Source organism: Toxotes jaculatrix, chromosome 3 (genome assembly GCF_017976425.1).
Source record: "Toxotes jaculatrix isolate fToxJac2 chromosome 3, fToxJac2.pri, whole genome shotgun sequence".
In the NCBI taxonomy this organism is placed as follows: domain Eukaryota; kingdom Metazoa; phylum Chordata; class Actinopteri; family Toxotidae; genus Toxotes; species Toxotes jaculatrix.
This window is the reverse complement of record NC_054396.1, coordinates 9,717,858-9,744,951: the sequence shown is the minus strand read 5'-3', so window position 1 is coordinate 9,744,951 and position 27,094 is coordinate 9,717,858. Positions and strand designations below refer to the sequence as shown.

General features: G+C 42.4%; 2 protein-coding genes across 2 annotated transcripts; one reads left to right on the top strand and one right to left on the bottom strand.

Annotated features, from left to right (window-relative positions):
- Positions 1-1,838: 1,838 nt before the first annotated feature.
- On the top strand, positions 1,839-23,823 carry rhobtb3 (Rho related BTB domain containing 3). The gene is made up of 13 exons (XM_041033953.1): positions 1,839-2,247; positions 2,620-2,851; positions 3,729-3,921; positions 6,316-6,473; positions 6,887-6,995; positions 9,817-10,012; positions 10,166-10,362; positions 15,468-15,577; positions 16,926-17,031; positions 17,608-17,781; positions 20,420-20,586; positions 20,922-21,018; positions 21,983-23,823. Coding segments are annotated over exons 1-13 (1,860 nt in total). The 5' UTR covers positions 1,839-2,245; the 3' UTR covers positions 22,102-23,823.
- Positions 21,651-26,221, bottom strand: glrx (glutaredoxin (thioltransferase)). Its single transcript, XM_041033952.1, has 3 exons — positions 25,907-26,221; positions 25,014-25,145; positions 21,651-22,122 (listed from the first exon to the last, which is right to left on the bottom strand). The coding sequence occupies exons 1-2, from the start codon at positions 26,111-26,113 to the stop codon at positions 25,032-25,034; spliced, it is 321 nt and encodes a 106-aa protein (XP_040889886.1). The 5' UTR covers positions 26,114-26,221; the 3' UTR covers positions 21,651-22,122; positions 25,014-25,031.
- Positions 26,222-27,094: the final 873 nt, after the last annotated feature.

The following is a 27,094-nucleotide window of genomic DNA, read 5'->3' as shown; positions in this document are numbered from 1 at the left end:
ACAGGACCTTGCTGAAGACACCGAACAAATCCCCGAGGTTGTTAAAAGGTGTGTTGACAACAGCTTCAGACAGGTACAGTGGCTGGCTGCAAGGCTCTTCAGTCCTGCCCCTCATGGGCAATCTGCTGCCCATTAGGTGCAGATATTCAAGGTTTTGTTGTGAACATTCAACAAACAGGTTATTCTACTTTAGAGGGACAGTTCGACATTTTAATAAATATGCTCATTTGCTTTCTTGCTCAGAGAGGACAGAGCCATGCTAAAATAACCCTGGTGATGTAGTGAGGGCCATTGTCTCAGTTATTAGAAAGTTCCTTGCATAGCCACAGAAAACATTTAACGACTTTTTTTCACTAAGCAGTACTTCTGTACTGCATCTGAGGACTGATGTTCATGTGTAAAATTGTGTAAAATTATTATCATTATTCTTAAATCCAAATATTTTGTTCAGCCAGAGATATGCTGCATTAAGCCAGGGAAAAAATACATACATTTATTATGAAGATGAGCCTATCACATGCAGATTATATCTCTGTTTCTGTACCCACAGTGCAGGCTAAAAGAGTGACATAGCCCCCAGAACGGCAAATGCCATGGGCTGAGCACACAAAGGCTGTGGTGCATGATGCTCCTCTATGCATGAATGATGCTGGTCTCTGTAGCCGGCCTACAGCAAACTCACAACACAGTCTGAGGGCCTTGGGCTTTGTGACGCTTTGAATACAATCAGGAAATGCACAGGGCCCTAGGTTGCATGCACGGAGGGGGCTGAGTTTCTGCACATTAAATATTAAAATATGATTATATAGTCAGATTGAGAATCTTGGTACAAGGCAGGAACCATTCTGTGCAGGCAGTTTATTTGCAGGAGGTCAAGTGGAGGGCTGTTTGTCAAGATAAAGAGCAGGCTGTCTGGGGAAGCTGCTTTGCAGAGCTGGTGTCCCTTACCTCCAGGAGAGTACACTGCATGTCGGCAGCATGGATTTACAGTGAGGGCATTCAAACCCAAGGCCTAAATACTCTCTGTTGGTTTTATGTCTTCCATTATTCATTGTGGTTGTGAATGACACAAGAGGCTGTGATTAAACCTTTGAGGCTCAGGCTATTCTTCTTCTCAAAAAGCCCTGGAATCCCTGGAGTTTGTCCAAGAGGGACTACCAGATCTAATTATCACCTTTTATCAGCGACTGGCTCCTTCAACAAAACATATCCAAAGCCAGTTTAAGCATTTTATATTTTGTGGCTGTATCATCCAACAGTTTTCTAGCAGTTGTACATCAGTGCTGTCATTATTATCACTGTCATTTACTCTGCACGTCAGGGGTGTAACCTCCTGTCAGGTCCTTTAGTGTCACATTCATGTGCTGGAATTTAGAGTCTGTCTTTTGAGTTTCGGGGACAAGACGATGAAAGTTAATGGGCACACACACGTGCTCGGCGTTGCACCCAGCACAGAACAAAGCTCTCGTGCTTGAAGGTGAAAGTGGCAGCTTTGAGAGGAGAGCAACGTGTGAAAGTATTTGCTTGAGTCAAAAGCACAACACCGTCATGTCCAGCACGTCGGCAGCGTGGTCCGGGGCCAGGGCATTTGTGCGCGTTGGCGCGCGCTTTCCCTGCGTGTGTATGCCCGCGTGCTTGTTGCTGAGTCAGGCGCGACCACTCTCGGTTCAGTCCGCGGCTCTCTCCCTCTCTCTCTCTCTCTCTCCCTCTCTCTCCCTCTCTCTCTCTCTCTCTCCCTCTCTCTCTCTCTCTCTCCCTCTCTCTCTCTCTCTCTCTCTCCAGTTGTTCTTTGCCAGTGAGACTTTGTTTTATCCACCGACGTCATTCATGTGGTCTGGACACCGAGGCGCGAGGCTGCCCTCTCCTCGTCGTTAATTGTGTTTCCTACCGACTGACAACTTGTTTGTCTGTTAGCGCATTGGCTGCCCATGGGCGCTGCTGTTTACACACTCTGCTGCTCCGCCGCCTGGGCTGTCCGGTGCGCCTCTGCGGTCGGTTCGGGACGGTATCGGGCTCCGCTTTTATGAATGAATAACGAGACGGGGAAATGCGAGTGACTGCTGCGAAACTCCCCAGCAGCCGGGCTCCCGGGGGGCCAGCCACTGATGAGAGGGATTAACGACGGAGCGGAGCCGCGGCTCATTGCGGAAAAAGCCGAGTCTGACTGCAGACTGGCGAGGAAACGCACCGTGAGGGAAACGGGCTCCATAGCGTAGAGCAGCGGAACAAAACCGCGGTTACCACAATGTAAGTTTCTCTGAAGCTGCAACTCATTAAGGCAGGTAGGAAGAAGGGGTCCCTGGTATGGTTGCATGCTGTGATTCCCCCCCCCCCCCCCCCTATATGCTCTATAGATATAAAGGCAGTACCGAAATAATTTCTCAAAGTGTCTGATTTACTGAACCATAATACACACTCAGGTGTAAGAAAGGCCTTGGCAAGCTTCTTCTCAGTCATTTTCAGTGACATAACAATGATGCACTGCCTCCGTGATAGACATGAATAATAAGGACCAGAGCAAAGAGAGGTGTCTCCTCTCCCTCGTTGCTATTCCCTGGATCATCATCTGCTTGTGTGATGCCTTCTTGCGCTCTCAACCTCGAGTTGTCTGGCTTACAGGTCCATCCACATCGTGGCTCTGGGCAGCGAGTGCCCCGGAGGAGTCGGGCCCGGGGAGGAGATCATGGGCCAGGGACAGCTGCAGGGAGGCCTGCTGTGGAGTTACCTGGGTCACGGAGCGCTGGTGGGACCCTGCGACTTGGAGAGCAGCCTGCACAACCCGGCCTTCATGGAGTACACCTCACGTGTGTTTGGAGATGTCACTGTAGTGGTTCGGGATTGTCCCAGCTGGGTAAGAGGCTGGCGATGCGTTTGTGTGCAGGACAGAATGAGGAAAAACAGAGCGCTGCATGGGCTGACACAGTATGGATCTTTGTTTGGACGTGTGCTCATTCATGTGTCCATCCCCTAATATAAGTATAAACAGGGACCCTTAGGAGTCATTGTGTTGCTTTGGCTCTTACCCCAACACCCTCCTGCTTGTATATTACCTAATTAGACTGGATTTCAGGTGAAGGTCATGGGTAGGCCAAGGTGGCAAAGCATGCCATTAAAAAAGTGGTGTAATTTTGATGATTGTGAAAGAGTGTGCGTCACTTAACTGATATGCTGTTTACTTTTCACTCTGCTTCTATTTCTCAGAAGACGTAAAAGAATTCCAAGGCCACTTGCCTTCCAGCGCTGATTGCAGGCTTCATAAAAACGTCTCTATTCTTAGGAGGACGCTATTTTAACATTCGCTGCACAAAAATATAAAAACTGATGAAAGAACTTTTGTTCTTAATAGCATATGAATTTGAAATGAGAGCACTGTTGTGATTTTTGTAGCTGCACTGTATGCGGCCTATTATAGGGCTGTCTAATCCTGTCAGTCTAATTCTATGTCTCTCTATTCAAATTGCTCAAAGCTTTCTGAAATGTTTTTTTTTTTCTGCCTAATGAGTTGAATCAGGTTGGTTTAGCTCTGCTAGCCTCACACAGGTCATTGGGGGTAACGTCCCAAGAGCCGTCCAGAGGTATTTATACTTAGGGACTCTTAGGGTTATATAAGGTGAGATTCATGGTACAGATTGGGCATGCAGACAATTCTGTATTTTGCATTTCTCATGTGTCTGTCCTCTTCTGACCTGTTACTATTTTTATTTGTTGTCCTGTTCTTGCCTTTCCAGGACTTGTTGGACAGCGACTGGGCCAGTGTACGGAAAGTTCTTGAGCAGGCCGACATCCTGGTTATTAAATATTCAGTCACCGACAAGCTGGCCTTCCAGCAGGTCAGAAATGGCTACGCCCCGAGACTTCGCCCACTCCTGAGGCATTGGGGTGTACCTGTCATCCTAGTTGCTGTTGGAGCACGTCTGAACGGTGAGGACACTTTTGTTTTGTGTTGTCATCAGAGCCAGAGTGTGTTTAGTTTTGCCAACCGTGACAACTGCTGGTTCCTCTAATAGTTTGCCATTGTTGTATGTGAACAGTGGAGTTTGAGAGGAAGCAGACATGTTTTCATCTTTCAGCCACTGAACTTGATATCCTGGTATCTTAGGGTTAATTTACTGTTGCCTCAGTCGTTGATTTTGATTTTCGGGATAATCGTGTTTTTCTCGTCAGGCCAGTGAGATCACTGTCTGAAACTTGTGTCCTCTAGCGTGTCCTCCCAGCGATGAGGGGGATGCTCATGATTAAATCTCCTCTTGGCTGCCTTCAGGCTTTCGGCACACATGCTTCCCTGCAGGAAACACACCACATCAAAACACTAAGATTATTCTCTTTGCCCATTAGAACTTTGCAAGCAGATAAGAGCTCACAGAGCTCTTAAATATACACTGTCATGGCTCAAACGTGCACCACAATAGTAGTTTGACCTTTAAGTGGGGGCACCTGGGTGCAGTCTTTCTGTAGGCTGCTTTACACATTCGGCATTAAAATGCCTGTTTTTCTGCACTTTAGTGAGTCTGCGTGTGTTTTTGCAGACACGCTGACCCTTGTCGGTTCCAGATTCAGTAAACAACCCCATCAAATGCAACAGACTGTATTTTTAGCTTGTCTGCTCAACATACTTTGAGATCCTGTCAGAGCTTCACTGCAGAATGGTGACAGTGTAAGTCAACTCTTTGCTTGGAGAGATAGCTAGAGAGACGGGGGGGGGTGGGGGGTAGGTAGCTGTAGACCAGAGCCTTTGTTTGTGTTTTTGTTTGTGGCTGCCGTGAATATTTTCATGCTATCCCCTCATGACTGCAGAGAATGACGGCTGAGCTCTGAGCGCTTCCTGCCGCTCGACTTTAGACCACCTAAGGCACAGCTGTAGCAGAGAGAGCGCCGTCGTATGTGCATTAATGCAGCCATTAAACCAGCGCTGAGCGCAGGAGCATAGACAGATTTATCCAAGGGCACGCACGCACCCCCACGCACACAAACATACCACTGATATGCCAAGTCACCGCCTGTCAGACGCTCACATGTGCTCTTCTTTTCCTTCTGCCTCTCTCACACACACATACACATACACACACACATACACACACACACACACACTGTCTAGCTCCGTCTCATGCCTGTAGGTTATTAGCAGTATGATTTATCAAATGCCTCAGCACTTAGCTGTGTGTCCCGCTCATTCTGTCTTGCTCTGTGGCTCTCTCCTCCTTTGTGCGGTCTTTTTGTAGTCTTTTTTTCTCCTTCAAGCTAATCCCTCTAATTTTCTGTCTGATTATGTCTCTTTGGTCCCTGTGCAAACATGCCACAGTGCGGCTGGTCCTCGTGCACGTGCCACAGAAGATTCTACATACTTAGATGATCTTATTTTTATGTTGTTGTGCAAGAACTCTTTGTTTTTTCTCAAAACATAGTGAAGATGTAAAAACGGCAGCCTGGAAATGCCACATTGGCAACATTTCAGGAACCAACATCAGCAAACACAAGAGAACAGAAAGTGAATATTTTACAAAATTAGAAAAAGTATTTATGCATTACCTCCCTTTTAAAATCCTTACTGGATGTAGTCATAGTCACTCTGAGACAGGACAAGAGGAGTTAGGAAGTAGGGCGAGTCTACAACATGAAACCACATGTGGCTGTAGCATCTGGTTTGTATGTCCCGCTTTTCCAAAACATGTTTTCTGTTTTAATGCGGTTTCTGAAATGTAGCGTTATGTGTTTTGTTCATCACACAAAGACACTTTTAGTTTGTGTTTTTTGCACTTTTTTGTCCAGATGAGGAGGAAATATTAACAAACATTGTTACCCAGCACTGCTCTGATTGGTACAGTGTGGGAGTAGATTGACTCTTGATCATGCAGATCACAACAACCTAAGTAATGGGTGCGTTTATGTCCATATAAAGCACAACACATGTTCTACAGTGTGCAGATTTAATGTTTGACCTCTGTCCTCAGTATGTTCTGATCCACATGTGGTCTGGACATTAACATTAAGAGTTCAAATGTTTTGCTTGAGGGCTTGTATGGCAGTTAACCTCTTGTTTTGGTTAAACATTTAACAGATATGAATAGCATGCAGGCCTTTTCCTGGATCGCATATCATAGTCCAGTGCAGCTCATTTGGTGAAACATGGGACAAACATTTCCAGCAGCAGCTTTTCAGTTCACATTAGTTTCATGCATCCCAAAAAGCTACAGTCTCATATCAGTGACTCATGTATTACGTCTCATGTGCCCCCATTAAGTATTTCTTAGATTCAGTTATGTTTACAGTTTGAATGATTTCATCTTAGAGTTGAATTCACCTCTCTCCCGTTTTCAGATGAAGGCCCTCCCTGTACGTGCCCGTTGTGTGCTTCTGACTGGAGCAGCTGTGTGCCTCACAGTGAAGGTCTGCAGCTGTCCCGGGACCTGGGGGCCACCTATCTGGAGTTGCCTTCTCTCAACCACGTCTTTGTGGGCCGCTACTTTGGCAGCGTGGTAAGTGATGACGCCACACTGGAACCAAAGGATATAAACAGGAATTTAACAACAACAGAGTCACACATCACCTCAGACTTTTTTTTTTCTTTTCAGCTGCTGTGATTGAATAAGCACTAACAGTATATATGGTTTATAACCCTGAGCGAGTTTTTGAACATTCTTATTTTAGGAAACTGTTCCACGTGTGTTTTAATGCTTCAATCACAACAAGCAGCAGTGACAGCAGCAGCTCTACCTGTCTATTCATATTGATCAACATTTTCAGATAGGTATTAAGTAGAGGAGACAAGGACAAGTAGCCACATCGGTCCTCTCTGGAAGCTGTTTCCAAAGCAAAAGAATTGATGATGCAACAGAACTATTTTTGTACCTTGCATTTGAACTAATTTGTGTATTTCTGTTCTGTTCAGCTGGAGTACTTCATGATACAGTGTCTGAAACACAAAGCCAAAGAGAGGCCAGAGAAGAGGCGAGGAAATAAAGTGAATGAGCTCCGTCCCCCTCACTTAGAGCAACCAGGTCAGAGGAATACTATGGTTTCTAAAAACTAATATTACTAATGCTGTTGTGTCCCATTGAGTTCTATAGACATCTGGGCAAGCTGATGTTTTTTTCTGAAATTTTTAAATAATTTAAATGTAATTAATGAAAATTATTGTTTCTATTAAGTAATTTTATTTTTGTTTTCTAATGTAATTATTGATGCTTTAAATCCCTCTTTTTGTGGTGCATGGAGAACAGTCAGACTGACAAGGATTGTTTCTTCTTGAGCTTACAAAGCCATAAAAAGGGCTGAGCACAAAGGTTTTATCCAGATCAATATTCTCTGTTCCAAACTGGAAATAAGAAGGGAGACAAAGAGCTAGGTAGACTACTTTTATCCAGTGACGTGTGAATCAATTTTAGATTGAGCTCCTTTTCAACAGCAGATGCAGCAACAGCTGTGTGCTTAGTGCCTCGAGCACAATCGCCGTAGTTATTGTTGTTGTGAGATTGGAGAGGGTTACTCATTAACATTATCTCTAACTACATTTTCTTAATCAGTTAAGGTATTTGACCTGGACACTACAAACTCACTTGTGCAGCCAGAACCATCCCTTGTGCAGTTCTTTTTTGTTTTATGTTTTATAAATTTTGCACACACCGTCCCGTGTGTTAAATGACTAACACTGAATGTTTGTCTCTCAGTTTTGGAAGATTTAGGGTTATAAATGAAATATTTTCATTATCCATTAATCTGTCTAATAAATCAATGTTAAGGAAATTGTGATGGGCTTCAGATGGTTGTCACGGTTTCCCGGGTCCCATGGTGACATCTTTGGCATTTTGCAAAACAATTAATTATGGACTAATTGTTTAAACCCTAATGTACTCTTAATCTTTTTATTTGAAGTTCAACATTTCAGATTAAATTTTAATTAAGTTTCAAAACAAGCTCAAATTGAACAGTTTTAGTTTGTAGCAACGACACTCAGGCTTTGTTGCAGACTTAATCAAATTGCCTTTAAGCCAATCAGAACCCACAAACACAGAGCGCTAATTATGAGGAGAGATAAACGACCCTGCCTATCACATTCAAAAGAGGCTCAGTCATACACAGCGTCTAGCAGAGACACAATGAATTTGATTATCGTAGCAAAGCTTGAAAGAGACAAGCCAAGCTGGAGTGCTGTGTGACAGACCGGACTGTTGCATTTCTGCTGCTTTTCCTGTCTTGCTGTCTTTTTTAGACTCTTTCTCTTCACTGGCTAAAGGAAGGGCTGATAGCATCTGCAGCTGACTGCTACGCCTAACTGCAGGATGTTGCCACAAACAGAAAGCTTTGTGTTGAATTTGAAATTATATAATTAACATTAATTTGGTTAGAATCACAACTCCCACAGCACAGACAGATCCAGTAGCATCACTTTATTTTGAAAACTAGCTGGTCTAGTGGCGTACTCTAATAGCGGTGCTGAATTCACAGCGACACTCCTGTGTCTTGCTTTACAGCCACTGCTACTGCTGCTGCCATTATAGTCTGCCGTTTTTCCATGCAGTTAAATTTTTCAAAATAAAACACCTTACACAAACTACGCTGTTAAACTAGTGTTAAATATTGATCTGACCTCTTTGCTGCCGCGTGTGTCTAAATCTGATGCAACGACTGACAGCTTTAAGTTCTGCCAAGAAAAAAATAGGCAGCAAGAGCTGGAGGATTCATTGGTGCCTGTCCAACACTACTCACCTCTTACTTAAGGGGTAGCTTGGTTTAGCACTGCTTCAGGAACAGCACTATTTTTACGGCCAAAATGGAGCGGCCATAAAAAAAAAAGGAGATGAGGTCTACAGAGGCGCAGTGTGTGTTAAGAATGAATAGGAATATAATAGGACAATGATTTGTGGAGCCCCCCCTCCCTCCCCTGTTCCTTCACTTTCCCTCTCACTGCTTTTACACATTTTATCAATCTGAATTCATGAATGCATGCACCACAAAGCACCTTTTTGTCTTCGTTTTTCTATGAAAAGTTTCTTCACAGGTTTTGCAGGTTTTCCAATTTATAGTTTTTTTTTTTTCACTACAGTATTTTTCTAGTATTCAGTTACACTAATTTCTCTGCAAATCATTTCTCTATGACTGTTGCCTATCCAGGGTTTTTCCACATATTCTTTAAACTTTAACCTTATTTAAAACAAGCTTCTGGACTTGCTTTGGTTTCAGGGTTAATTTTGCTGCTTGCTGACGTATTTTTTCTATCACCAAAATAATCTAAAACATAACTGCTAAATGTCAGTTTTTGGTGTCAGTTCCCCGAGATTAAAAGAAGCAGGAACAAATCCTCTGTAGAACAGAAAGACATGGAGGTTTCTCTATTTCTTCAGCAGACCAGAATCCAGTGCAGTAGCCTCAGCTTGCCTCTTTGCAGGTCTGTCATTAGTGCAAAGACAAACATGTCTGTAAGCTTTTTTTCTAACTTGGGTAACAGGGCAGGGCATAACATGACATTGGCCTCTGTCTGCTCTCTTTTCTTGACTAAAAGGTCTCCTTACACTCTTTCTGTCAAAATCATTCTCTCCACATACCCACATACACCGCTTTTCTCTCTGAGTTGTCAAAACCCATTGTCAAACAAGAGGGAAATCAGTAGTAGAAATAGACAAGGTAGATTGAGGAAAAATCAGTGCACCTCATGTGTAAATTACCATACTCCTGGGGGCTTTAAACAAAACAAAACCGGTGGATTTTCCCTCAAGGGAACAAGTTGAAATTCAGCAGTGTTTATTAACTCAACTCATCCTCCTTAGCTTTCTCTCTCTTCCCTTTTCATCCCCTGTGCTATCTCTTTCTTCCTCCATTCAGCTCGTCTTCCCCCCATCCGTGTGGAGGAGTCCAGCTTCTCCCAGGACATGCAGTGGTTGTTGGAGCGTGGCGTGCAGTTTGCCGATGTGGCTTTCTACGCCGGGGACTCTGGGAAAGAATTGGGGTGGGCGCATGCGGCTGTGCTGTGTGCTGTCAGCCCGTACTTCAGACAGCTGCTCCTGGGGCCCAAGACCAGGTAGGAGAGATATTACCTCTTTCACAGGATGGAGTTTAATAAGCTATTTCACCACCTGAGCCTGTTGCCAGCAGGAGCTAAACTCTACTTGCAAACTCCTCTTTAGTGTAACTGTGAAGCATTTCATGCTGAATTTCATTTCTGGTTGGACAGGGAACGTCCACAGTCACGGTGTGTTTGCAGAGAGCGAGATGGAGGCCCCCATTCTCTGCTCTCCACCTGGGATGGGGGGATTATAGATGACATGCCTCGATCAGACGGGCACCTGTCAGGACGACTCTCCCGGCTGGTGGTGAAGGACCCCCTTCTGTGTATGTGCTTGTGGGAGACTCTGATGTTTATTTACAGAGGTAAGAACCACCAGTCAAACACAGCACACTCATTTAACATCTTTAACACCCAATGTTCTAGATGCACGATCATAGAACTCTTTAGATCTTTCACTGGCAGCTTCTATTATGAAAAGTTAATTGAATATGAACCTGTAATATGATATGATGATTTGTCTGTTTGTCCAGATGTAGAGAAAAATGTCACAGTTTCTCAAATCCAACAATCCAAAACCCAAAGATCTTCAATTTACTATCACAGAACATGAGAAAATCAGAGATTTCTCACATTTAAGGTGTTTACAGTCATGGTAGCAGCTCTCTGAGGCTGTACTTAGGTACAGCTGTGCTTTGACTTAAATGTCAGCACCAGCATGCTAGCCTGCTCATAGTGTTAATGTAAATATGTGGATGTTTAGCAAGTATAATGTTTAGCATGTTCACCATCTTAGTTTAACATGTTAGCATGCTAACATTTAGAACTTACCACTAAACACAAAGTACGTCTTGCACTTTAGGGGATGTCATTAGTTTTGCAGGTATTTGATCATAAACCAAAGGATTGGACAAATTAATAGTTTGACGTCATGGTTAAAAGTCAGGAGATCACCATAATACATTGGATTCATTTTCTGGGGGCCATTAATGTCTGTACAAAATTTCATAGCAATCCATCCAATAGCTGTTGAGATACTTCAGTCTGGACCAAAGCGGTGGACCAACCAACAGGCCAACTTTGTCATCCACTGAGCCACACGGCTAACATGGCTAAAAGTGGCATTTAAATGATTAAATTATTGCACACTTATTTTCTATTGAGTGACCGATCCTTTAATGAAACCATGTCAACTTATTAAGTGAATATCATTAAATTATTTCTGCACCAACCTACATCACAACAACAGAGCTGCAACACAGACGAGCGTCTCATCTCCACTGATTAAAACCCTGTGATTTCAGCAGAGGGAAGTTGCCCAAACTGACAGTCTGGCATCAGGATCAGTTGCACAGGAAGTGCCAAATAGAAAGTGGAGATCGGATTACAAAAGTCTCTCCAAAACAGCGGCCAACATGCGCTTTGTTCAGAGAAATCTGGACTCGGCAAGGATGGCTCAATCAGTTTACCTCCAGCACACTACATGGTTTCTGGGAAATGATGTACACTTTCAATTTTTGAAAAAAAAAAAAGTGTATTAACCTTTTTTACTGTTTGCTATTTGTGATGTAGGGATCCAGACATATTTAAATAGCTGCAGTTGTTTGGTGATTTGTGTGTGTTGCTAAATGCTGGTGTTTCAGCCTTGATGCTTCCTGTTGTTTTTTGTTGCCATCTTGGACACTTTCTGCACATTGCAACTGGAGTTTAAATACAGCTACCAGAGCTGGACTGACATCCGCAGCATGGGAACTCCATTCCCCAAAAGCAGTTACTCTTTTTCCAGTAATTTAGATGTAATGATTAATGTCCCCTGGCAGCAGGAGGCAGTTTGCCTGCTATTGGGTCTTGTCCAATATTCCATTACACTGAGGAACAGAAATCAGTCAAACTGAAAGTGCTTGATTGTAAGCAACTGTAGTATTTTAATCTAGGACCTGATCATTCATCGTTTAATAGTGTGATCTTGTGCTGTTTTCTTAACCCACATTTGTACTTGGATGCCTCAGAGCGCGCTCGTATTTCCTTTATCTCCAGCCAACTCAGTTCTATTAAACATTATGGACACCGGTTACAGATGGAGAGGTGCACTGAGCGACGTCTCTGCAGAAATTGAATTTCCATCATTTTGATGGCTGTTGGGATTAGCTGATATAATCTGACTCCGTGGCCTGTTACAGCAGCCGATGAACTCTGTGATGAAACTGTGACGTGAAATTAACAGTATCATATATTAACTTCACTTAACAGTGATAAAGGCATACGCAGGGATAAAACGTACGGCCAAAACATTTGCAGACGTTGTAAATTGTGGCACTTGCATCCAAAATGTTCTCCAGTCGCGTATGAAGCCTAGATAAACAGCCATGTGATATTCTCTGCGACTTTAGTGCTGTAATGAAAATCTTCTCAGGCTGCGGCTTATAGTCTGCAGTGCTTTGCTTGCTGCATGTTAGATCGCAGCGCCTGTGCATGCCAGCGCGTCGTCACAGGCTGCATGTCGTGCAGGAATCCTCATGGCAAAAAGCTGTGCTAACATCTGATTCATGGCTGCCTCTTATCATGTATGTGAGCAGCACTGGTCTGAATGAACACACGTGTTCACACACACACGCATAAACACTAGAGGCAGACACACAAACACATAAGCTGAGTGTGTATGTGTGCTTGTGAAGGGTGAGTGGAGAAGGGAAGAAGATTATAGGGTTAGACTGAGTCTCTGTGAGTGACTGTATGAATAAGAATAAGAAAGCCAGCGGTTTAAAGACACAGGGAACAGTGTGTATTTTCACGCATGCATGAAAGGCCTTGTGTGGATTTTTTTTTTTTTTAGTATGAGAGAAGCAAGATGGGAAAGTAAGGAGTGGAAAATTGGGAGTAGGGTGAAAAACGAAGGTGGTAGGACGTGAGGGTGAGAGAGGGGGTGGAGTGTAAGGTGCTGCTTTTCTCCGTTTCTGTGAGATAACGTGATGGTGAGAGTGTTTGGGTGGTGGGAGAGCTGGCCACTAGAGCATACTGTTAATATGTGTGTGTGTGGTTTAGAGGGAACAGCAGAAAAAGGAATATGTGTGCATGTGCTGAGCAGAACACGAATGTCACGTTTCCATAAAACACTGCAGGCAGACAGTGTTAAGTCTTGTGTGAAAAATGACTAATGTTAACCTTCAACATGGTGGGTATGATTGTATGTTAAAAGCAGCTGACCTCGTATTCTGTGTGTGTGTGTCTGATTCTCTGTATTAGTGTTTTTTTTTTCTTGAATTGACTAATCAGACGTGAATGTGTGCCTCCCTTGCCCACAGAAACATTCGGAGCACTCTGTGCCAATGTTTGATGTTCATTTGCAGTAAATCCACAACAAGCTGTACTTTGCTTTGCTAGAGAAAGGACAAATATCTTCTGCTCGCAGTTCGGTTCAGCTAATTTGTCAGTTGTAGCTCATTTTATTGGCTCGGCAGAACAAATTTCCATAACAATATAATGTCTCTGTAAACACACAGCGTCACACTCATGGTATTGTTCCACGTTTGGGGGTTTTTGTCACTCGAGTGTGTGTGGACAGTCACAGAGGCTGTGACTTTGCTTGTGTGATGTTAACACTGTGAGACTCTGTCTCCTTGTGTAGAATCCTACTGAATTATTGAATTTGTCACTGGGTTGCTATTGTGTGTGTGCATGTTTAGCACATGTATTATATTTATATGACACAGATGAATCATTGTGTGTTTATGGTCATCCAGGCCTATTTGAGGTCACATTTTAGACCACAGACTAGTTGTTTTTTTCCTGTTGTAACATGGCTCAGTGGGGGAAAGTTGGTTGTAATTTAACGTTCTTGCAACTGAATTTAGCACTGGTTTCTGTCTTTGTTAGGATTTGGTTTAAGTTAGGGTACGATTTAGAGTAAGGAATGTAGCAGTTATGGATGAGATTAAGGAAAACCTTTGGGGAATGAGTGTTAATCTGTACAAATTGTTCCTAAGTGTTTGTGTTTGTCTGTGTGCTTGTGTAGGTGGGTGAGAAGAAATACATCGACATGGAAACTTACTGTATTTGTGATATTATGAAGGGGCAGCTCTCTGCATGTACAGTTTGCGGTATGCATTTTCCTTCCATTGCTCCTATGAAAACATCTACCAGCCCATCCAGTGCTGTGTTTTTTTGTGTCTGGCTGCATCATATGTCAGCACCAGAGCTCCTGAGCTAATCTCTTACCCTGCATATGAGGTGTCTGCGCCGTGCAGTGTCATTATCCGGGACCGTGTGTTGAGGTAATCCCTCTATCACCCGAAATACCATCATTATGAACTAATGATGAGCTAAACCCTGCCCAAAAGCCTGTCCAGTCCAGCTCCCTTCTTCCCTCGACAGTCTGTTTACGTCCCAGTGAGACAGAGTGCGCCACCCCAATCAAGCTGCAGGGCTGAGCAGGCTTTAGAAACGAGTAGAGAACTGAAATGCAGGGTAGATGTTTTCCCAGTGAAAGTTTACTTTGTCATTTCTGTGTTTTAATAGCTTCACAAATGTAAACTGCATATCAGTGCTGCTACTCATGGTCATTTGCATATTACTGCATTACTGCATCAATGACTCTGAGAGATGCTAGCTGTGTTGCTCAAGGTATAACAGTGTTAGTCTGTTGGGCTGTAGGTTAGTCACTTGCCCACTTTGATCCAGACTGAAAAATTTCTAAAACTATTGGATGGATTGCCATGAACCTTACTGACTTTGGCGATCCACTGACTTTACCTTACTGTCACCGCGAGGCTTGTATTGGTGTTTTTTTTTTGTGGAATGTCTCAACAGCGGTTCATTTTGAGCAATACTTTGGTTGTTGACCAAAAACCTGCAAAACCAACAACATTCCCATCAACCTCAGCTGCACTTTGTCTTTAGTGCTTGTTATACTGTAATGTGATCGGATGAGAAACAATGCAGTCTCTCTGTTTATAAGTCAAACTATTTAATTATGCATGTGACTAAACCTGTAATTTAAATTGTGAAAATAGGATCAAAGCTTTAAATATCTTAATACTATATTTGTTTAAAATACATGCATGCATTATTATTATTACATTATTAGTATATGTTTGTAGCCAGCAACCAACTGGAAAAAGATCAAACCTACATCAAATTAAAGTAAAAACAAAATAATTAAAAACTACTAACAAACTGACCGTAATAAATCTGATTCCAGATTCATTACGGTCACTCGTGTGTTTTCTAAAGGCCTCTTCGTCACTGTTTCTGGTCAAAAGAAGGACTGGTCCCATCCCATCCATAACCACAATACATTATGTAAGCAGACAAATTTTAGAACAAGCAAACTTTGTCAAAAACAGGCCCTGAGTATTTGGTGTAAGGTGCGTGGGTGGCCAGAGCACGGTGCCAGCTAGAAAAGAGTTCTGTGTCTCTATAAACTATACTATTGTGGGTCCACAGAATGAGTGTGTTTGTGGATGTTTTGTAGGAGCGTGGGAGTGGGAGCACCTCCAGGAGGCCCTGGAAGAGAAGCTGAAGAACTCGCTGGCTGTTGCTCAGCTTATGGAGCGCATACGATCTCTCATCGGGAGAGACAGGGTGAGGTCTTAAATTTTAAAATCGCCTCTCCTCTCTCTTTCTTCAATATTCACAAATATCAAAAAAAAAATCTTGTTTGAGCTTAGGGTATCTTATGATGAGTTATTCTGTAACAGCCCTCTCCAACAAATGAGGTTAAATATCTGTAATGTGTCAAACTTGTTCTTTGAAGATATTTTTTTTGTGGTTGCAGTCTAACAGTGCCTTAATTAGCAAGACCTTGCTTAGAAACATTGCAGAAATACTGTGGCTATAATTAGCATATTTACATAATTAGTGCCCGTAATCACCTCTCAGACACTGTGGGAATTAGTACAAAATAAACAAGAGATGGTCCCAAAGGAGCAAAAAGCACAACACAAGGTCTGTAAGGAATTCACACTGGATGTCAGCCACGAAATTCAACATTGTGTTAAGAACTGCAGCGTCATTGTACTGTCTGTAATGTCTGATCACTATTTAGAAAACATGAGCTGGCTCTGTGTAATAGGCAGCAGACTTGAATGCTGAGAGAGAGATCAGGAGATATGATATGGTTGCTTCTGACAAGCCTTTGCCACCATGCAGGGTGTACCAACCCATCTGGATAGAACTAGATCTATTACCTGAGACAGCACACCAAGATGCGGCAGGGCCACTTTAACGCGATGGGACACCCTAATGTCCTGTCATGATTTGATCTTCTCCTCTGCAAACAGCTCCGGGACGTCTCACTCTCTGAGACTGGCTGGAATTTGCCTTTCATAAGCTTTCCATTGTTTCACAAAATCAAAGAGGCTGGATTCTGTTGCTGTCTCTACTGAAGACTGTGGAGTCTGTGGAGCTCTTTGTGCTTCAGTTGACTGAGAAAGGTCACGTAATGGTAATGGGATGCTTTGATGACACTCATCTGTGCCCATGCACTCAAAAAAGACACACTGCCAGTCTTTCTTGCTCTACGGATTTCACCTGCTGTCGTCTACTGTACATATATGTATATGTATATGTGTGCGTATATATATATATATAGAGAGAGAGAGAGTACTTTGCACCTTGTAAATGGTTTAAAATGAGCAGTGATGTGTTGATAAATAGATCAGTTTGGATCACTGTCTGGTTCTCAGTCTGTTTTCAGTGTTAGCCAGTTTCATCATATCGTTCTTGGCATTGCAGTTCAAGTATGTTTGGGTAGTGCTAAGCAAGACTGGCAGAGAGGACATTTGTATTCCAAAGGGGAGCTGGGAGAGATGCGCAGAATTGCAATTGTGCTGGTAACTAGTACCTGACATCCAGCAGAGGAATGTTAACCGCCTGCCCATTTCTCCTGGCTTCCTCTTCACATTTTGTCTGTGTATGTGTGTGTGTGCAGGGCCTCAGGGATACCCCAAGTGCACGGGCAGCTCAGCTTGGACCCCAGACTCTTGTCAACCTCTTCAACTCTCCTCTTTACTCAGATGTCATCTTCATGGTGCAAGGTGGGTTCAAACTGATCTGTTCATACACGCACACGCTTACACACTTATGCACCATCACACAGCAGAGGAAGGTCACTCTTAATTAGCCACGACTGAATTATAATCTCAGTCCCGGGGCCTGGTCATCCATTTGCAGACAAAATAAGATAAAACGGTCTAAGCGATGGGGTGCCTTCCGCTCCTGTGATGTTTCATCTCACCAAAAGCTTTTCTATGAGCTGCACTTCTATTAAAGGATCAAACAGAGAAATACAGAAATAATAGCCAAAAGCTTCTCCTAATCAATATTTATCTTGTAAAAAGTGCCGTGAGTCTTTCTTGTCCTTGCACCTTGGAGGTCAAAGAGAACATTTGGTTTCTACCCTTGTGTGATTATCATTCCAAAGAGACAACTTAGTGATATTGAGTGTTTGATTGAAGTCAAAGACAAAAAATGCATTCTGTTACTATCATTCAAGAATCAATACATTAATTATGTATTGATTATACTCTATGGCATCGCACTTCTTTGGGACTTTTTCCAGACCCGGCTCTGAAATTCTAACCCTAGATGTCAATGTGGCGTGTGTGTTCTAGGGAGCGTATTGCCAGCTCACCGGGCGGTGCTGGTGGCACGCTGTGACGTCATGGCAGCAATGTTCAGTGGAAAGTATGCAGAGGCCCGGAGCCGAGTGGTGCCCATCCACGGAGTCTCCTCAGATACCTTCCTCTCTTTCCTCGAGTATCTCTACACTGACTCCTGCTGTCCTGGTGAGTTTACTGCACACGGCCCAGACGTGTACTCAGCTATACCACTGTGACCACTACTCCTACTGTATACAATAAGATTTATGTCTAAATGGCTCCTGTAACTGCAAACACATCACCAATGGGAGGCCCTAAATATAGTAGTAGAAGGGCCCTCCAGTTCTAGTTAATTAAACCCAGCAGATTTTGTATGGTGGTGAGATTGATTGTGCTCAGTTATTCATTCACCCGCCTATAACTACATCCTCAGGCCACTGCTGTAAATAAAAATAGTTTGCTCAGTTAAGTAGAAGTTTGGTCGAGCTGAAAGTCCTCTTTGAATGCAACAACAAAACGATGACTGTTTATGGAAGAACAATGGACCATTGATTTGATTTTAAAGTGCCATGGAAAGAAGCACCAATCTCAAATCAGAAAGCACTTGAGAGTGGTACAGTAATGTTTTCCTATAGGCGTTGCAGTTAAATGCTGCCTAAAACAAAAGCGCAGATGACATGTCCCATCAACCATCTGTGTGATTGCGACATGCTGCCAGTGTCAGTCTCAGGAGGCGTGCAGAGAACAGCACTGAGCTTAAAATTAAATTAGATCTGGTGATGACAAAATCAACCCGTGGCATCACTGCTTCATCTGCTTTTAATGGTGCCAAATCAGACGTGTTGTTGTTGTTGTTTTCCTTTGTCACTATCTGACACATTGTGCTCTGCATTTTCAAAGTAATTAGTGCTGATAATTCTCTCTGGTGATGGCAATAAGCTACAGTACATTACACGCAGATTATTATATTTGAGGAGCTTCTACAAACACTTTAAAACTATACTAAACAAGTGACTTCCTCATTTGTGAAAGCTCAGCTGATACTGTTGATCCCACTGAAAATCAACAGCCAGCCTGCACATCTGTGCCGCTTTCATGAACCAAATATTCAAACCAGTTCACTCAAAACTCTAGGCTGTTCTCAATCTGGCTTACACTCGTCGATAGTATGGTATGATCAAAGTAAAAGACGAACATTTTTGAGGCGTTTGTGTACAAAATCATACCTAAAATGTCAGTCAGTATCGGATCAGGTGGCCAGAGGGACATCAGTGCGATTTTAGTGTTGCTCTGTTTCTGCTACGTGTGTAAGTAGACAATTATTTGTTACGTATTTTGTTTTAATAGCTAACGTTAGCCAAAACAACTGGATAAGCTGATATATCAAGAATTCTTGCTGTTTATTTTTGAGTTTTTCTGCCCCCTAATGGTAAAAGTTTACTTAGTGCAGCTTTGAATGACAAGCCTTTGTAGTGCTGTTTGAATGGGCTTTTGTAAGCACATATGTGTGTGTGTGTGCTTTCATGACAGCCATGGTGATACCACCATGGTTGTCCCTCTTGGATTAACCCTTACACCGACAGATGATTACACATTCAGAAAGCACAGAAAAAAAACAATGTGTTATGTTCCTTAGTTAATAAATAAGAAAACGCCAGTTAATTCAAACTATTTGTTACAGAGTTACAGCATTAATCTGAACATTCATTGTCACCTTCCTTTCCATTATTGTTACATAACGAAGCTGCTGGATTCACAGTGTAAACCTTTAGATTAATCAGTCTTGAAGAGGCTGATGATCCCCCACCTCTGTAGCATGAGGTGTTTTGATGAAGGGGTCATGAAAAACTTTTAAGAAGCAATCCTTAAGATTCACCTGAGGTACAAAGAGGGTGAATAAGCTGTTTCCAGAGACACAGCTTCAGGTTGAGTCATGGGAACAGGAAATTAAAGTCATGAAACAGCTCCAGAGGCTGCAGCCGCTGCACTGTTATGTAAGAGCTCAGCACTCAAGGTCAAAGCAAGGTAACTCCACCAGCAGCAACAAAGGGTGTGAAATCAAAGGAGGAGAGCGATTACACTCTTTCATTCAGATAAATAATGTATACTGTTCATATGATAATAGAATACATTGCGAAAGCTCATTTAAATGTTTTGGGTGAAATGTGCAGTGAATTAGAACAAACCCTCCGTTTGGCTGCTGCTCAGCTGACAGGGTATCAGCCTGTCAGAGTCAGTGTTTATATGAAGCAGCGGAGGATGTTGCAGACTCAAGTTTGACTCACATGAATGACAGGAATCAAGGTACATCAGGAGTAATTTGACTTGACTTTTTGACATTACATAATAAGACTGACAGTGCTTGTTTGACATTGGCTGCATGTGTGTATTTAAGGATTGTAATTGACAGTGAGTAAAAATGGGAAAACCATTAGTTCATTTGATTTAATGTTAGACCACTGAGGTCTGTTCAGAAACTCACAGCTGAGACTGAGTCCATGTGGTGACATTTGCTGTAACCACAGAAACTGTGTTGTTTTGTTGTTTTCTAATTTCGTGTGAAACAGACACACAAAATGCTTTTATTGTAAAATGGTTGTTGGACGCTTCCCAGTGTGGCTCTGTTCCAGTTTTATTTTTAAACTTCAGGGGGTGTTTTTAAACCTCTGATTTCTTCTGGAGGCCTACAAGCTTAAAAACACATCCGCATATTGTAAAGATCAGGGATAAAACGTTAACTACATAATGTTAGAACAATCTAAGTGTAATACATCCAGTGCATATGCAGTATATCAGACTATGTTGTGTGTGTTTGTGTGTCCAGCCAGTGTGCTGCAGGCAATGGCTGTGCTGGTCTGTGCCGAGATGTACCAGGTGAAGCGTCTGCAGCACCTGTGTGAAGTCTGTGTGTGCGCTTACCTTCAGAGCATGCCCAGTAGAGAGCTGGCATCAACAGGTATAAGCGTGGTCCGGCTACTCCGCAGAGCAAAGGTCAGTGCAACTTTGCATATGTGAGGGTAAAAGAAGGTGAGAGGTGATGTGAGAACATAAGTAGACCTCCAGGAGAATGTTTGACTGTGTAAAATCAGAATTACCTCATTATAACACGACATCTCCTTCAGCCAATAAAGTGCAAATTTGTATTAGTATGGAAGGTATTTAGCTTTTTGTCAGAAAACTGCCCAATGCATTGTTTTATTTTGTGGCAAGCTTAATCTTTTAATTTGCATTAGTCCTAGGTCTCCATCTGCAGCAGTTACTCATAGTGATCTGTTGAAAAGTATTAATAACTGTAGCATCATGTCTCTGTTTGAATCGATTCTCAGTGCCACAATGCAGAGCAGCTGTACGTCTGGCTCCTCCACTTCATCGCCAACAACTACCTAATCTTCAGTCACAAACCAGACTTCCTGGAGCTCTCAGGTCAGTGCGTAAACCTTTCTTAAACAAATGTCTGATCATTTTTAACCAGCCTTGTAAGTGATGATTATGCAAACTGAAACTGTTGCATCGATTGGCAGAATTTAAAACGTAGAAATTAACTTAAAATATAAATTAAACTTTAGATTCCACTGTTTGTTTTTTTTAGAGGTTTTCAGACTCCATTTTAAAAATAATGAAGTCAGAGTGCCTCCAGGCTTTTTCAGCACAGTGTGTGCAGGTTAGGCTGCATCTGTCTCAGATAAATGCTATGAATGCCAGGATTCTCTTTCTTCTTTTTTTTTTTTTTTTTTTGTCAAATGGCCAACACTGTAGAAAATACATGAGGTGCAAGGTGTCCACTGATGAAAAGTGAATTAAAAATGAATGTTGTCAGTTTTGGAGAACCACGAAGCACAATATGACAGCATTTATATATTAGCAGACTGTGACTAATGCCTCCTTATAGTATTTAATACTATAAGTTTATGCTTGATTTATATATATATCTACATATATACTGTATCTATTATTCTGATTACCTCTCAGTTATTATAGCCTTTATAGCACATCACATAAAAGCAGCTAAAGACAAAGCTAATTACAAAGATTAACAGCAACGTTACTCTGGTTAGTAGCAGTAGCAGTTTTTATTGTCGTCATTAGTCACACACACACACACGACTTATTTAAGGTCACTGGACGGGTACTGAAGGGCACAAGTGAAGAATAAGGTGGCAGCACATGATCGATCAGAGTTGATCTTCTGTGTAAACAAAATCTTACCAGATATTTCTGCCCTGCTGGCAGTGTTCATGGCAACAATCCCAGGAGTTATTATTGTATGTGTATCTATAAGTATGTGCCAAATATAGTAAGTGTTATTCTAATGGTTTTTATCAGCAAAGCATCCAAGCTGTGTTTGCAGTAGATTACAGTTATGTCTTGGGATTTGTGTGTGTTCCAGAGGAGGAGCGCGAGCAAGTGGAGAGGCTACGCTGGCCGTCCAGAGGCTACCTGCAGGAGCTCAGTGAGTACCAGCAGCGGCGACGCAAGCTACGCAAGTCCCGCTGCATAGTCATGTGACCTCACCTGGATGCCAAAAGCCTGTGGAAAACAGGGGCCGGGATGGGGGTGGGGGGGGGGGGGGGGGGTGGGGGGGGGCAGAGGAGGGAATCATCAACATGTGTGGGAACAGAAGAAACTTTTCTGTTATCGCTGCTGGATGAAGGACTGACTCTGAGGGAGGACAACAGTATAAGACTCCTACACTGCTAGGACAGCATTGTACGGTACGTATGTCGAGCAGTGACATACACCACTGCGACAAGCCTCTCTTCCCCTGAAGGGATGTGTGCGCCCTTTGCGTAAAGGCTATTTCATCATGGGCAATACAAGATGACTGATCCTTTAAACCCAACAGGAATTTAAAGTGACTGTCTGGCCACTGGCCAGAGGCTCTGTGAAAGATTATATTTCTATTGGCTGATGAAAAATGGTGGATTTTGAAAATTAAAAATTGACACACAATGGCTCCATTACAAGTACACGTACATCAAATGACCACACATCTGTTAAGACAAGAGACCAGGATCATGTGCAGACTGTTTCAAACTACAGTAACTACAGTAACTACAGTAACGGGTAACATGACTTCAGGTTGAATAAGCGGGATGGAAACTGTGCTGAGGTGATTTCCTCTCTACTCGACACTCGGGGGATGTCTGCGTCTCCTGTGTACACCGGACACAGGACTGCTCCATCTTAGATTAAACCCACGTCGACCCATGATGCACCTGTGTCCTGGTGGATCTAAAAATTGCGAACATGTGTACATGCAGCAATTCTAAAGCTGAGATAACTCTTTAGCTTCCAACTTCTCAGTGGCTCAGTGAGTATTTCATCTGATCTGTGACCTACATTAACAACGAGAGCAGGGTGGAAAGCAACCGGTAATGCTGCCGGTAGCACAGTCGTACTCATATTCATCTGTAATGTAACAGACCCTCAGCTTCGCATACGAGCAGGACCAATTTAATTACAGTTCTTTTATCAGATTCTTTCCGACCTATAAGGCGGCATCAGTGAGTGTCTCAGAGCCAGACTTATTTTATTACCATGTGAGATGGGAAACATTTTGGCTGTACGCTGTGTTAAACATTTCACTTATGTTGAGAAATGACTTGAAAATCAAATTCTGAAATCAAACTACATGTAGCCTGTAACAAAATCAAGTGCTCCGCACACCAAGTCCACAACAACAATCAATGTATTTTTAAACTTCATTTCAAGCCTGTGAGCTGACTTTTACATCACTTCCTTTGCAGGTTAATATAAAGTAATGTCCTTATCGATCTGCAATAACAAATAATAAGGGTCTGTCTCTGTTACACAGAAAGGCAAAAGCCTTTTGTAGCATTTACGTGTACAGAAGGGGTGAAAGAATTTAAGTAAAACAACCATATCATGAACAAACGTTGGTACACTAAAAACCATAATGCCTCTGGGTGGATACACGATGTTTATTTTATCTGTTTTCTGAGAGGTTGTTTTTAATCATAATGAGATTATGATTTATTGGTGCTGCAATTATTTTTGTAAACTATACTGTATGTGGACATTTCTGATTTTTTTTTTGTTTGTTTTTATGTTCGGAGCAGAGACAACTGGGTCATACTATTTTACAGTCCAATGTTTCACTGGTATTAAAAGGATTAAGAAATTTGTGATAAAAAAAAAAAAAAACAGTGGTAGAGAAGAACAGAACAACTTGTCAAACCTCCAGCAAAATGAAAGCAAATAAGATCATAAGTGACATTTGTGGCTTTTTTTTTTTTTTACACAGTGGATCAATATCAGTCATCAATAATGAACAAACTGCATGTAGCTGCTTTTTTTTTCATCCAGTTCTTGCAGAGCTATAGCAGCAGGCTGACCACAGACCTCACTCACTGTCAAATTTTGATATCGTACAGTTGGATTCAGTGGGTATCTTTAACCAGTTGGCGTGTATTTAACCATAATTACGACAAACTGCAGCTGCTGCATCACAACAACCGAAGTGAGTGTGTAGTTATAAAACAAAAATCACATAAACCTACTCTTACAAAAGAAAATGATTCAGTAAATAGCAGCTGAAACACTGGACTGTGAACCTAAGTGTACCCCAGCACTGCATCCACACCCAGTATGTGGAGACGCACATGTGGCTCCGCTGGGCCACTGTTGTACAGACTGTAGATAACATGACGTCTGACTTTAAATAAAGACATGTTTTAGAACGAACGGACCACGGACTCGATGAATGTCTGTACTTTGCTGAGTCTGTACAGTTCAGCGGGTGTTTGTGTACATTTCGGCTTTACAGTAAGACGGGTGACAAATTAAAATAAAACCCTGCATGAAGTGTCTTAATCAAATGCTGGCCAACCTCAAGTCTCTGAACACCAGCCTTCCAAAAGACATTCCCTCATTCTTGGTGGTTTCACAACATCTTTGTCTTTCACACTGGATCTGACAACACTAACAATGAATGTGTTTGTGTGTAGTCACTGTTTTTTTAATGAATGAAAGAGGACCTTGTTATGTGTGCAGAGGGTGAAGTCACACCTGTGACACAACCTATGAGGAAGCATCCGCATGTTTCTCCGCCCATTTATTCAGTTCTTTATTTAAATTTGTCGATCGGGATGTGATAAAACGGAGCAATGACTTCTTAGCTCTTTAAGCACCACCTTCTTATTCCCTTTCATTTTTTTATTCCTACACAAATGAGAGATTACTGTTACTAATTTATATGCTTAATGACTTGATCTGTGTCTTCTGAGCAGTAATACCTACCTCCTTTTTCTTGCCTTTCTTACAAATGCTTCCCTGTTTTACACATTTTTCCTTCCCTCCACAGCCATTCTCTCTGTCTCTCATGTTATATAAGTATGTTTATACGGAGGTAAAGTGAAAGAAGGTTAATCATGAAAGTCTGTCCATATGTCTTATACCTGGGGGTTTGGAGCAGGTCACTGCAGGGCTCCAATAGACTGCAACATGCCCTTCAGTTTACCGTTCTTCTCCAGCGCCGCCACATCACTGCCGCCTCCTATGCACTCCTCGCCGATGAACACCCGAGGGACCTACATTTAAATTGATATAAGAAAAACAAGATTAAGATCTCTGGGTGTGTCAGACCAATATGGACAAAGCTGTAAATGAATGAGCAGAGCATGTGGCAGTAATGGGCTTTCATATGACTTTTGGACTAACATAAAGATATATTTTTGTAAAGGATCTAATCCACAGGTCTACGAACAAGCCATCTGATCCATTAATATACTATACCAAGGTATGTGCTGATGTAATATCACTGCATTACATCTGCCATTGGACACGTTCATATCCATGTCATCCACCCTTTCTCATGGATGAACACACATATCCCAATAATATTAACTCCACATAGTTTTAAACCTTAGTTTCATAAGCAGACACAGTATCAGGGTTAAGTTTCAGACTTAATGTTGATTAATGGTACAGGCTGATGAATGATTTTCATACTGAACTTTGGTTGAAATGCTCATTGTACGGATTTCATGGGCGACTGTAGTACCAGGAACTAAAATGCAAACCAGCACATCTGAAACACATCAGAAGTTTTCCAGCTCCTAACTTGAAACAAAACAAACATAGCTAACACTGATCAGCATTGATAAGCTGTTTTAGTTTCACACAAACGTTTTTAACATAAAGGTTAATGTTTCGCCTTTGGTGTCACTGAGGTTAAACATCACCCGTTATTTCCTACAATAAGCTTCATATACTTATATCACACATTAACTCTCGTCTCATACAGTTCACAGTCAGACTGTTGGCGCTGTGTGACAAAGCGTCTGTTTACCGTGCGGGCTCCGGTAAGTTCCAGGAAATAGTCCTGCATGCTGTCCATGTCGCAGCGTCCACTTATGTCCACACACTCCAGATGTCCGGGTTTGAACTTGTACTTGGACAAAACGTCTTGGGCCATGATGCAGTAGGAGCACGTGGGCTTAATGAACAGCACCACTTTGTCTCCTTTGATCTTCGCCTGCACGAACTGCTGCGCCATTTTCCGTCGGTCGCCGAAGTGCTCAGAGGATAAGAGGGGAAAGTGGCATCAATAGGAGAGAAGAAAGCAGATCGCTGTGCCCTTTGTCAATTATGTTGCCCAGGATGACGTAAGTCAGGGCCTTTCCTTCTTAAAGGGACACTACATACTAATTGAGCGTGCACGCAAAGCGCGCGCACAACATGTGGATTTTCAGTGTTAAATACTTAGAGATAAATTAATGCTATTAAAGAACTGAATACTGGGCAAAGCCAGATTAACCTGTTCAGGAGCCCCAGGGGAAAACATTAGCTGTGTAAACCCCCAAAACAATAGCAACACAAGCAGGTGAGCACAATATAAGATATAAAATGATAAGACAGGGACCCATGAATAGATAATAAAACAGCACTCGACACAGCTGATACAGTACTTTAGCAATTTGAGTTCCCCAACAAGTCTGTTTAATTATCAAATGACCAAAACCAACGACAGTAAGTGAACATTTACATCTCTGGGCCCCTGCACATGAGAAAGTTTCTCATGAGTGACACAGGACCAGAACCGCCACAAGCAAGCTGCTTTGACAGGTTGATTGTGGGTCAGTAAACTTGACCCAGAGTAATGGAGCACTTAAGCGACCAGATCTCCTGGCTGATGAAGAGGGGCGGCAACTATTGTGCTTAACTGACTCCAGATGTCCCAGCTGGTGGAACTAACATGGAGGGTGATCGCCTCCTTCTTTCTCATTTTTGTTAATGCCATAGGTGCTCGGAAGCACAGCAATCAGCAGAAGATCACCAATGGCTTTGGAAAGGCAGAGCTCCTGTATACATTTCAATCAGTTATACAACCAGTTGTGAGGCTGTTCACTGGAAACAGTTACCTATGGTTTTACATGTGGGCTCAGAGGATTCCACTCTATGGACCGCAGATCCAAAATAATAAGCTGAAAGTGCCTAAAAGACACAAAAATCTGGAGAGTGATGTTGATTTTCAGTG

Bases quoted from the DNA above. Each gene is read 5' to 3' on its own strand.
- glrx (XM_041033952.1), bottom strand. From the start codon at position 26,113: ATGGCGCAGCAGTTCGTGCAGGCGAAGATCAAAGGAGACAAAGTGGTG. The intron at 25,146-25,906 runs GTAAACAGACGC...ATTTAAATGTAG, and splicing joins AACTTACCGGAGCCCGCACG to GTCCCTCGGGTGTTCATCGG.
- rhobtb3 (XM_041033953.1), top strand. The intron at 3,922-6,315 runs GTGAGGACACTT...TCCCGTTTTCAG, and splicing joins TGTTGGAGCACGTCTGAACG to ATGAAGGCCCTCCCTGTACG. The intron at 15,578-16,925 runs GTGAGGTCTTAA...GTGTGTGTGCAG, and splicing joins CTCTCATCGGGAGAGACAGG to GGCCTCAGGGATACCCCAAG.